This window comes from Urocitellus parryii, chromosome 5, assembly GCF_045843805.1.
Source record: "Urocitellus parryii isolate mUroPar1 chromosome 5, mUroPar1.hap1, whole genome shotgun sequence".
Classification (NCBI taxonomy): domain Eukaryota; kingdom Metazoa; phylum Chordata; class Mammalia; order Rodentia; family Sciuridae; genus Urocitellus; species Urocitellus parryii.
Genome location: NC_135535.1, coordinates 109,420,538 through 109,433,212, shown reverse-complemented (window position 1 = coordinate 109,433,212; position 12,675 = coordinate 109,420,538). Strand labels below are relative to the sequence as shown.

General features: G+C 32.7%; 1 protein-coding gene across 1 annotated transcript in view; it reads right to left on the bottom strand.

Annotated features, from left to right (window-relative positions):
• Ferry3 (FERRY endosomal RAB5 effector complex subunit 3) overlaps window positions 1-12,675 on the bottom strand; it is a 38,252-nt gene that overhangs the window by 10,277 nt on the left and 15,300 nt on the right. Inside the window, exons 6-10 of the mRNA XM_026407249.2 lie at window positions 11,864-11,985; window positions 5,842-5,948; window positions 5,300-5,497; window positions 4,371-4,499; window positions 1,109-1,183 (exon numbers count right to left, since the gene is read on the bottom strand). Of these exons, the coding sequence (XP_026263034.1) occupies window positions 1,109-1,183; window positions 4,371-4,499; window positions 5,300-5,497; window positions 5,842-5,948; window positions 11,864-11,985 (631 nt within the window). The remainder of the gene's footprint in view (window positions 1-1,108; window positions 1,184-4,370; window positions 4,500-5,299; window positions 5,498-5,841; window positions 5,949-11,863; window positions 11,986-12,675) is intronic.

The following is a 12,675-nucleotide window of genomic DNA, read 5'->3' as shown; positions in this document are numbered from 1 at the left end:
ATAATAATTATACTAATCTTTAAGCTTTTTTGAAAAAAGGAATAAGGAAAGAAATAATACACCAATAAAGAATTGAGTTTAAAAAGCTAGAGATAATGATGCCTCTGAACTAGTAATAAAATTGATAATATTTTAAGAAAACCAGAGAATATGAATGATTTAAATTATTATCTATGAAAAGGAATATGATAAATCTTCACTGAAGTTTTTTTCACCTGGAGAGAAGACTGATTTCCTGTTCCACGAAGTGGAAGAAGCAGAATATGGTGATTCTAACATTATCTACACAGGTAGGATATCTGAAAGTGGAAGGAAACTCAGAGGCTGATAACCACAAACTGACTGGACCTGACAAGATGAGTACACAAAATGGGTATATTTCCTTAAAATAAATGTAATGTGACCCACATATCAAAGATCTGGGGGAAGGAAATGTAATACTACCTTAAAGAAGAATAGAATACTATCATGAGATGGCTATTTCTGAAACTGTAAAATTTATCACTTAGTTTAAAAGACTTTTTGCTTATAGTACACAAATAGGACTTCTTTATTACACCCTGTCTTAAAAATGCTATTAAGCATATCAGAGTGAACTCAATTAGAAAGAGGGGGAGAGACTGAATTATTGTTGTTAAAAAAAAAAAATTCAAGAATAACAAAGGAAACAAAAGAAGTGAAAAGCAGGAAAAGGTAAGGGGAAACGGAAATAAGATTCTACAGATGATCCATGTTCTCTCTACTAGCTCAATTATTTATATTTCTATTTCTATGTATTATTACTTAATACTTAACAGCAAAAATAATCATTGGTTTATTTCTTGAGAAACAAAGACACAACATATAAATTTAAAATAGCAAATAATAATAAAATTATGGAACTTCTTGAACAATTTTTCTTGTACAAATCTAAAAGTCATTACTAGTATAAAAAAGATTTACATTGGAGAACATCTGAGAAAGTATGTAATATAGATAAAATAATATTTTAAAGTGATATGCTGGAAAATGCTTTATAATGTATACCATGAGAATTTATTCTTCAGATCTATAATTTTCATGTATATGATTATAAGAAAATAGTAATTTAACACAAAATTATACTTACCAGGTAAAATATTTAAATAATTTCTCTCAGTATTTTTATTCTTATCATCACTTCCTCCATTTTGGTTTCCAGAATCTATTCATAAGATGATGCAACATGAAAGAACATAATAACATATGAAACATGTTTTCCACCACTATTTTCACAAGCACAATAACAACAAAAATTTACTAAGCATCTCTATGTGCCAGGCATTCTATTACAAGTTTTACATGGATGGCCTCATTTAATTCTTACAAAATCCTTATAATCAGAAACCCTAAGATGGTGGTAAGATTACTATTTTCATTTCTTTCCTTTTGGTGCTGAGGATTGAACTCAGAGTCTTGTGAGTGCTAAGCATCTACCATTGTATTGAACTCCCGGATCAATCTTTATTCTATACCTGAGGAAATAGGCTTAGATTAAGTTAAGTACCTTAATCAAATATACATAGATAAGAGGTAAAATTGGATCTTAACCGCCCCCCATGCTCATATCCTAAATCCTATAGTCTTAACCACATCAGACTTTCCAATAGTTTATTTTTCATCTGGAAGGTTCAAGGCACTAGGTTAACTACACATAAAATAACTTCATTAGATAGCTGTGGAGTGGCCATCTGTATTTTTAGAACATGAGTCACTGTTGTTGGTATAACTTGTTCAGGACTACAAATAAATGGCTTGTAGCACCAGGAATCACTTTTACTCAGCCCATTCCTGAAATTTATTTTTATTTGACACTACACACAATTAACTTCAAAGAAATATGTGAGACTCTATTTCAAACAGAACTTCTTTTTTTCAGACATTTAGTGGGTTTTTTGAAAGCCTGATACCAACAAAACTCCTATTAGGTAAATATGAGAACACTTCATACTCCAATCCCCTTTTCCTGTTTTAATGGGTAATACTTTGTTTAGTAATACTGAGAAGATGGCTATTTTTATTTTTTAAAATGCATATAAAATGTACATAAAAGAATTTTTACCTATCATGGACTGTAGAATTATAAGGATGATAATATATAATAACCACAGTAAGAAAAACAATGGAATGCCTTAGAATAAACAAACATTTGTGTTATCAGGATGTAAACTTTTTTTTTCGATGCTTTTTTTTAATTGAGTTTTAAAAAAAATAAATGACAGCGGAATGCATTACAATTCTTATTACATGTATACAGCATAATTTTTCATATCTCTGATTGTATATAAAGTATGTTGACACCAATTCGTGTCTTCATACATGTTCTTTGGATAATGATGTCTATTGCATTCCACCACAGGATATAGGTAGGCATGGTCAGAAGAGTCAGAGGAAGTATTTTCACAAAGCTCTTCTATAACATGCAGGTTCCTTTAAGAAAGTTGTCTTTTATAAACCTACTTGCTTCACTGACTCACTTAAACCACAAAGTAGTTGCTTGAACAAGAACAAAATAATACCATGATATACATGCACTGCCTTAACCATAGGTGGTTTAAAAACTTCCTGTCATTTACTGCATATTTTCTATCTCTCATACTTAGAATCTTCCTCCTTTTCCCATACTTATTATGATCTCAATCTTAATGTTTTTAGTTTTACTAAGAATAATATTAAAATGTTTCCGATCACATCATTTCTGATTTGAATGAGACGAAGGAAGAAGATGATAGAAGAACCAGAGGACATTTTCTGAAAGGTCCTGTTTTAGGATACACTTCTATACTGACTTCCTGATATTTAGCCTGGCTTTGACACATAAAACACATATTGCTACAGCAAAGCTGCAGTTACCATTAGTGGGAATATAAACTGATAGAGTTGCTATGGGGATTGCCAATGCTGTAAAAATTATGATTATATGTGCACTTTAACTCAAAAATTTTTCTTTAGGTATCTATTCTATAGATGTGCTTACTGCTTATACACATCATAATGATTCATATGCACAGTTATTTGTGCATTACTACTTACAATTTAAAAAGTAGGAATAAATGAAATGTCTACCAATAAGAGACTGGTTAATAATAGGATATCCTGCAATGGAATACTATGAAATAGCAAAAAGATATAAGAATAATCTTTACGGACTAATATGAATGAGCTCCAAAATTATTTAATACAAAAAGCAAATAACAGAATAGTGTATATATAAAGCTACCATTTGTGTAAAAGAGGAAATCATATAAATTATATAAAGCACACATACATGTGCTTATATATACATAAACATTAAGTCTGTATGTTACAAATAAGCTAGCCCTGGCTGCTTCTGGAGAGGGAAACTCGATGGCAGGGGGACAGAGTTAGGAAGACTTTCACTGCTTGCTCTCTCGCACAGTTTGAAATGTGAATCTTGTGAATGTTTATCTATTTAAAAAATGACTAAAACATTGCGTAAGTATATTGAATCGATAAGGAAACTATAGTGAATGCAGATCAAGTTAAGACTAGATCTAGCTAGTCTAGCTTTAGGAGAAAAGAAGGAATTCTACATTTATAGGAAAGAAACAAAGACACCAAGCAAAGGTATAATATACCCCTCTGCTTACTACAAAAATGCAAAATGTATGTACTTAAAGTATTGTAAGGGTTTCTTTTAAACACTTGAGGGACAAAAAAAGTAACCAAAGTGTCAGCAGGAGATTTAAAGGTTTGAGCAACCCCAACTTTAAAACTTACCATATTTTATTTCCTGAGCACCAATAATAAATTTTTATAAGAGATAATACAATGTTGTGCACGCAGTAGTCAGAATAGAGTATGTGTTATAATTTTATGTGTGTGATATCATATGAAATGTCAGAGAAATAAGATAAATACACCTTACAAGTATTTTGAAATGATTATTATGTTAATATTCAGCTCCTAACAAAACAAACTTATGGCACCAATTTGTAAAGAAACTACTTTTTAAATTTTAATATTTCAATCAAAGATCAGCTAAACTGCTTTGTAACTTAAAGAGTTTTTCCTTTAAGTATAACCATAGTACTGAAATTTAAAAATGGTTTTCACTAAAGAAAATCATTTTTTAAAAAGAGAAAACTAAGAACAGAATTCAAACTTTTGAAGATCTTAAATTTGTTCTTAATTTTCTTCCTCCAACTTCTACCAATATCATTTTCTATATGATTTTACTGATAACCTCTGTGCCATTACAGTGACTAGGGACAAAGCACACTGTGATCATTACTATCCAAAGTACATGTATGAAGACACACACATACACACACACACACACACACACACACACACACGAAGTGAGTTCTAAAGATTTGAGTTCTACTGACCATGTGCTTCTTTCAACTTGCTCCTGCGCTGTGTTCTAGCATAAAGTGCCACCTGCTGGACAACTTCCAGTTGCTCTTCAATTCGGGGAAAATGGAAGTCAGTGCACTCTTGGCAAACTGTGGCAAAATCTAAAGGACCCCCAAAATTGACAAACTTCTAAATGTGAACTATTAAAAATTTAATATTTACTTATAGACAATTAGATCTAAGAAAAATAGAAAATGAAATTGCTGAGTATGATTTTTTATAATTTCTTATGATAACCATAAAGTTATGGTATAGCAACTTTGTTTTAATCAGAAACTTAACCTCTCACTCAAAAGAGTAAACAATTAGTAGATAAAGAAATTTTAATATAATTGCAAGTCTTCTTTAAATAACAGATATGTTGATCACAATCTACTCCAAAATGCTACAAAAATATAAGCAGGTTCTTCCATTTATGAGCAATAAATTCTGTTCAAGCCTCTTCCAAAAACAACTGTAAAATTCCATATATTTTATATATTCAAAAGTTTAGAAATAATTATAGAATTGAGATATACTACTAGGAAGAATTTCACATAGTACATTTGAGAGGTAGAATATTAAAAAAAGAAAGAAATGGATGAACTAAATTCCCTAAATATCTGCTTCTAAATTGAAAAATACATTTGTACCTTGATTATTATTCTTGTTTTACCCTGAAATAAGAATCCTAAAAGAGTATCATATACAGTGTAATAGAACTGTAAGAAAGAATAAATGTCAGGAGGCATTCTACAAGTGCTAGGTATGAAACTAATCTAAAATAGTTATGACTAGCTATGTTTATTGTTTGGTCTATTTGATTGTTGGGAGTGATTATTAAAAAGATACAGTTTTTCCAAAATTCCTTTCTTTATAAGAATTGTATTTAATGAAATAAATATGAATAATGTCAACTTACCTCTCTTAATACCACTATATGAATTAATTCGATTATCTACTAGTAAAACCAGACCACAGAGAGATGTAGAATAAAGTGACAGTGCTGTTTGGAGCCGATGGAGTTTCACACCACTTCGATGGTTTCTTTTATGCTTACAGAAGTCCAGCATGTCTGCTCTCAGCAATCTCAAATTATGCATGGTCTTCAACTGGGCTCCTGGGGGTAGGCAACAATCTCAGAAAGAAACTTAAATAACTACAGAAATCTAGTATAACAGGATGCAAATCTCTATGGCAAAAATAAGTCTTTGCTACAATAATGATTAAAAATGGGCTTTGCAACTTCTCATTTTAATAACTACTGTAATTTAATCTATCTGAAAAAATAATGTCTAGACTAAAACAAAAATCCTACAGCCAACAAACTACAGGCTTTCTTGGAGCAGGATGTGATTTGGAATTGAAGATAACATAGGTACATTAAGGATTTTTCTTTTAGAGTATAAGTAAAATTTCAGAAGTATCAGTAAATAATAACTGCAACGAATTTAAAATACTTACCTAAGTGAATAGTAAAACTTTCTTCTAACTTTCTCTGTTCCTCATAAATCCTTCCAACTGCTTCCACAGATTCTCTGAATTGATTTGGCTGAACTTTAATTTCCTCACTGAAATTAATAAAATTATTGATTTTCTTTCTTTAGGTATTTGTCAAAAACTTTTCTTGAACTTTATGAGAGAAAAGTGAACTGCTGAAAGTAGTGCTTAATTATTTCTCAACCATCTTTAACCAATGATGACAAGTAAGACTCTAAGCACAATCTGGTTCTAAAATTTCCATTTGTTCTTTCATTTCCTCACAGTAAGTAATTTAGATAATTCTTATCAATCATTAAAATATCAATGAACATATTACCACTTAAAATTTCTTAAGTGATTAGCTTATTAACGTTCAAATCACATTATGCCTATTTTAAAATCCATGATATAACTTATACCAAGGTTAACTGTAGGCAAAATTAGAAAACAGGTGAAAGTTGGGTACAGTGGTGTACACCTGTAACCCCAGTTACTTTGGGAGACTGAGGCAGGAGGATCACAGGTTTGAGGTCAGCCTGGGAAACTTAGGGAGATCCTGTATCAAAATAAAATACAAAGGGCTGGGGATGTAGCTCAGTGGTAGTGCCCTGGGTTTAATATTCAGTATTGCTGAAAAAAAAGGTGTTGGGAGGGGCAAAGAAACATTGTGATGGCAATAAAAATTATAACACAGATAAGTAATAAAAATGATGAAGCTTATTTTAATGTATCTGCATCCTCTATTTTTTAATCATTTCCTGTCTTTTTTAACTTCCAACATTTTATTCCCACAAAATGCTCTCTTTAGTCTGCTGTGTTCTTTATATTTCCTGAAAAGGTTTCCAAAAAGAAGTTAAACTTGTATAACTATTCAATTCAAATTTCAAGGATAAATGTATACATGAGTCATCTGCTCTACCGACTAAAATTTGGGGTTAATCCAAACTGCCTCATTAATCTTACTGACTGATTTCATTAATAAATACAGTAAAAACTAAGAAATAAATTTATATTAATAAATATTCCCATCTTAGAAGGTAGAAAGTCATAAGAAAATATTATCCCCACTGTAATATCAACAAAAAGTCAGATAATTTATGAAGCTTATCAGAGATTGGAAGTAACAACATATCCAAGAAAACTTAATTCCAAAATGTGACATGCCCCTCCAAGGAGAGATGGGATACAGTTTCATCTTTGTCAGGACATGGTTGGAATAGGTTGCTGCCATACAAGGAAGTAAACAGAAATCAATAAAATTTTATAGCTTCTTAAAAGCCAAGAATGTTGATTTGTAATAGTTAGGAGCCACAGGCTTATGTACTTGCAAAAATTTATCCACCAAGTGCTTCCACAAAAAGACTTGCAGCAGGAGACAAGAGAACACTCCTGGGTGTAGAGTCAGAAGTCATTAGAACATCCCATATCCACGGCTGAGATATATATAATTTCTTCAAGACTAGAACTGGACAAAGATAACAGAATTGGAAAACAAATGGACAAAGTGACTGGCCCTGTCCCCGAATTATGAGCCCAGTGCCAAGTAACAAGCAAAAACAATACATTGCTGAGAGGAAGAGCAATGGTACAGAGAAGGACTCCATTCTGTGGCACAGGCATGCAGACTGAGGATGGATAAGAATCACAGAAAAAATCTTCTAGAACCCCAATTTCCAATCCAAGCTTAAAATAGCTTTAGACTATTACTGTAAGAAAAAAAGCCCTTTGGGTATTGAAGGTACTGAGACACAACAAAAACCAAAATCTGTTCAACTGCTGATAAATAAGATCTGTACAACCTTCATATTCATGGCCTGTTCATTTCTAAATATAATACTATTTGCCTTGGTCTTACCCACATATCTAACATTCAGAAAAAAAGGAAAAGGAAGAGAGAGTTAAGAAGAGGAGGAAGGGGCTGGGGATGTGGCTCAAGCGGTAGCGCGCTCGCCTGTCATGCATGAGGCCCGGGTTGGATCCTCAGCACCACATACAAACCCCCTGAAAAGCAAGGGGGAAAAAGAAACTCCCTGTCAAGAAATAAAGCAATCAACAGAAACAAATTTAGAGATAACACAGATATTGAGTTGAAAAGAAAGAGATTTGCAAATACCTATGATTAATATGTTAAAAGATCTAGTGGAAGAAGTAGATGAAATATAAGGACAGACAGAGTATTTTAGCAAAAAGAGAAAACATAAAAATACTTGAAACAACATATTTGATTATCACAGATAACTCATTTTATAATTCCATCATTACCCTGAAAACAACATCAAATGAAGATATTAGAATAATAAAAAACTATAGGGCTGGGGATGTGGCTCAAGCGGTAGCGTGTTCGCCTGACATGCGTGCGGCCCGGGTTCGATCCTCAGCACCACATACAAACAGAGATGTTGTGTCCGACGAGAACTAAAAAATAAATATTAAAATTATCTCTCTCTCTCTCTCTCTCTCTCTCTCCCTCTCTCTTTGAAAAAAAAAGAATAATAAAAAACTATACACCAATATACATACATACAGATACATATATACTGGTGGATATATGTCATACATGTATATAATATATATAATGAAATAACGTATCATGACCTATATGTAAAACCTAAATCTACAAAAATGCTAGAAGAAAACATAGGAGAAAATCTTTGTGATCTTGGATTAGGCAAAAATATCTTAGATAAGACAAACTACTTAAAAACTGATAAATTGGCAGAGTACAAAGGATTCTGATACTGCCATGTGGCTTAAGGTCACTATACATTTGTCGAAATGCACTGAATACACAACAGGAATGTGCATTGTTTACAAATGTAAATGATGAACTTTGGTTGATTATGATATGTCAATATAGGTTCTCAATTACAACAAGCACACCACTCTTCTGGGGAATACTGACATGAAGAAAGATACATATATGTGGATTGGGGATAAATCTCTGTGCCTTCCTCTTAATTTTGTTGTGACCTTAGTATTACCCTGAAAAACTAAAGTGTTTAATTTAAAATAAAAGTGATAAACTGCACTGATTAACTGTAAAATGAAAAACGTTGGCTGAGGAAATGGCTCAGAAGCAGAGTGCTTGCTTAGCATGCAAAAGGCTCTAGATTTGATCCTCAGCACTGCAAAAAGATGAATAAATAAATAATTTAAAAAACTTTTTTTAAAAAATGTGCTCTTTGAAAAACACTATCAAGAAAATGAAAAAAAGACAAGCCATAGAATAGGAGAGAATATTTATAAAATATCTGTTTGAAGATAGACTTGTATCCAGAATATTTAAAGAACTCTTACAACTCAATAAGAAAACACAAAGGAGATGGAAAATTAACACATGAAAAAATGTTCAACAACATTAGCCATCAGGAATATGCAAGTAAAATTATAATGAGATACAACTACTAGAATGGTGAATAGTAATACCAAGTATTGACAAATATGTGGAGTATCCAGAATTCTCATTCATTAGTGGGAGGAATGCACAACCACACAAACACTTTGGATAACAGTCTGGCAGTTGTTTATGAAGATAAACAAATACCATATGACCTATAAATCACACTCCTAGATAGTTATGTAAGGGAAATAAAAACATATGTCTATACAAAGACCTTTACATGACTGGTTTTAGTGGCTTTATTTTATAATTGCCCCAACCTATGCCCTAAATGTCTACCACAGAGTAAATAGATAAATGAATGAACAGAAGACTAAAAGATAATAAAATGTAAAGAACTGGGCCTGGGGTTGTGGCTCAGAGGTAGAATGCTCACCTTGCATGTGTGAGGCACTGGGTTCGATCCTCAGCACCACATAAAAATAAAATAAAAGTATTTGTCTATCTACAACTAAAAATATATTTTAAAAAGGAAAGAACTACTAATACCCAGAACGACATAAATGAATCCCAAAAATACTTTGCCAAGTGAAAGAAGCAAGGTAAAAATGGCTACATACAGTTTGATTCCATTTATATGACATGCTGGAAAAAAAAAACCCATAAGGGCAGAAATCAAACAGGTTGACGGGCTGGGATGAGGAAAGGGGTTGACAATGAAGGTGTAAAAGAAAAATGAAGGTGCAAAAGCAACAGTTAGAGGCCAATACACAATGAAATTGATCCTATGCATTGAATTTCAGAAACTACAGTAGCTAAGTAAGGGATAACTTGTAGCAAGGGGCTTTTTTGACTTCCTTAAATCAGTTGCTTTCAACTTCTTTGTCTATAATATACTGTACAGGTTTTATATTTTAGCTCAATATATACATTCATTTACATAAAGTTTCATGCATATGCACTCTGGCATTTTTTCCTTTCTCAACTCTATTCTAGTCTATTTAATTGTTGTTTTTAAAAGTTTGGTTGGAGAGTGAGGATCTAGGATTGTTCCTAGAAGACTGCAACCAAGAGTTTGGGAAAAACAATAAAGCAAATGAAAGATTATAACATAGTTTTAGTACGTAAGAAGTGATATAGGGACCAGGGAAAAGAGTTCATTGATAATCTATCCATCTGTCAATTTATACATTCCATAAATATTTACTGAGCATGTCCTATGTGCTACTGCCAAGAGCTAAATACTTGGCAAGGAGTTGGTATATAGTGGTTTAACAAACAGTCAAACAAAACAGACATAATTCTTGCTTTCAAGCCAAGTATTTTAGTTAATTCCTGTGACCAAAGTACCTGACAAGAACAACTTACAGGAGGAAGTTAGTTTGGGGCTCAGGGTTTCAGAGGTCTGAGTCCAAACACAGTCAACTCCATTGCTTTAGGTCCAAGTGAGGCAACATATCATGGGGGAAAGGCACACTGAAGGAAAGCTGCTCAGCTCATAGTAGTGTCAGGAAGCAGACTGGGAAGGAAGGGGGCCACAGGGAAGATGCAACCTTCCAGGGCACACACCCAATGACATACCTCTTCTAGCCATGCCCCACATTCCTAGAATTTCCATCCAGATAGTCCATTCAAATTAGGACAGACTAATTAGTTTCAGATCTCACAATCCAATCATTTTATTTCTGAATATTCCTGCATTAACAGGAGCTTTCAGGTGACACTCATTACCAAACCATAATAGCAAAACTAGTGGCAGACTGACATCACATAAATAAAATGCTATTTTTAAATGTTTACAACATATACTAGCATGTTCTGTAAATAGGTTTATTGTATTTTCTTAATGTATTTCTAGCTTAATGTACTTTAGGATTTCAAAGAATAAAGAAATGCCCAATGTTTTCTTTGATATAAGGAGGCTGATCCATAGTGGGATAGGGAGCAGGAGCATGGGAGGAATAGACGTACATACAACTAGTAAGTAATTTAGGCATGGTTAAGTTCTAGGGCAATATGTGAAACAGTTTATTTAGGCCACATGTGACATATAAGATATAAATTATGAAAACCCTCCTAACATTTCTGTACCTTGTACGTGCTTCTATTTCTGCACATCTTAATCTACATGGTGTTGTTTAATTTACAGGTCAGTCTCTCTTTTTGGAATATAAGTGAAACATAGGCAAGCTAATTGCACTGAGCAAAACCAATTTAAAAAAAATAAAAGATAGTAGTATTTAGGTATACACACCTAAAAGGTTTAGAAAGCTAAAGTTCTAGAGGTGAAATCACTATTTTAGACCAATTAGTTACCACTCACCTGGCTCCAAAATAATCTATATTTAGTGTCTATATAAAAGGTGGGGAATAATAGCATAAAATTATCTTGAATGTAATAACTTAAAATATACACAAGTAACAAGGCTCAACTTTATAGTAAATATAAACTATTACTAACAATAGACTTTTATATGAATAAGAACAACACATGGGGCTGAGGATGTGGCTCAAGCGGTAGCATGCTCGCCTGGCATGAGTGTGGCTCGGGTTCGATCCTCAGCACCACATATAGACAAAGATATTGTGTCTGCCGATAACTAAAAAATAAATATTAAAAAATTCTCTCTCTAAAAAAAAAAAAGAACAACACATGACTAATACCTGAGTGAACTGTTGTTGGGGTTTTTTAGATCTTGATGAAGTTTTATTACCCATTCCTGATATTCTTGCTTTTGGATGGCCGTTGATTGTTTTAATTCATTTGACCATTTATTTTCTAAGTCCTAAAAGAGAAAATGTGCCAACTGGTTAATTTTTTTATGTAAAAAATAAATAGGGGGCAGGGGATTAGCAAGGATGGTAGAATGTGATGGACATCATTATCCAAAGTACATGTATGAAGACACGAATTGGGTGTTAATATACTTTATATACAAACAGAGATATGAAAAATTGTGGTATATATTTGTAATAAGAATTGTAATGCAAAAAAAAGAATGGGAAGTTATACTCCATGTATGTATAATATTTCAAAATACATTCTATTTTTATGTATAACTAAAAAGAACAAATAAAAAATTAAAAAAAATAAAATTGCTATACTACAGTGACTAAATAAATAAATAAAAAGTAAGCTGGGCACAGTGATGCATGCTTGTAATCCTAGTGGCTTGGGAAGCTAAGGCAGGAGGATCATGAATTCAAAGCTGGCTATAGAAATTTAGCGAAGTGAAGTCAGCCTATCCCCAAAAAACCAAATGCCCAATGTTTTCTTTGATATAAGGAGGCTGATCCATAGTGAGATAGGGAGCAGGAGCATGGGAGGAATAGACAAACTCTAGATAGGGCAAGGGGTGGAGGGGAAGGGAGGGAGAATGGGATTAGAAATGATGGTGGAATGTGATGATCCTTATTATCCAAAGTACATGTATGAAGACATGAATTGGTGTGAATATACTTTGTACACAACCAGA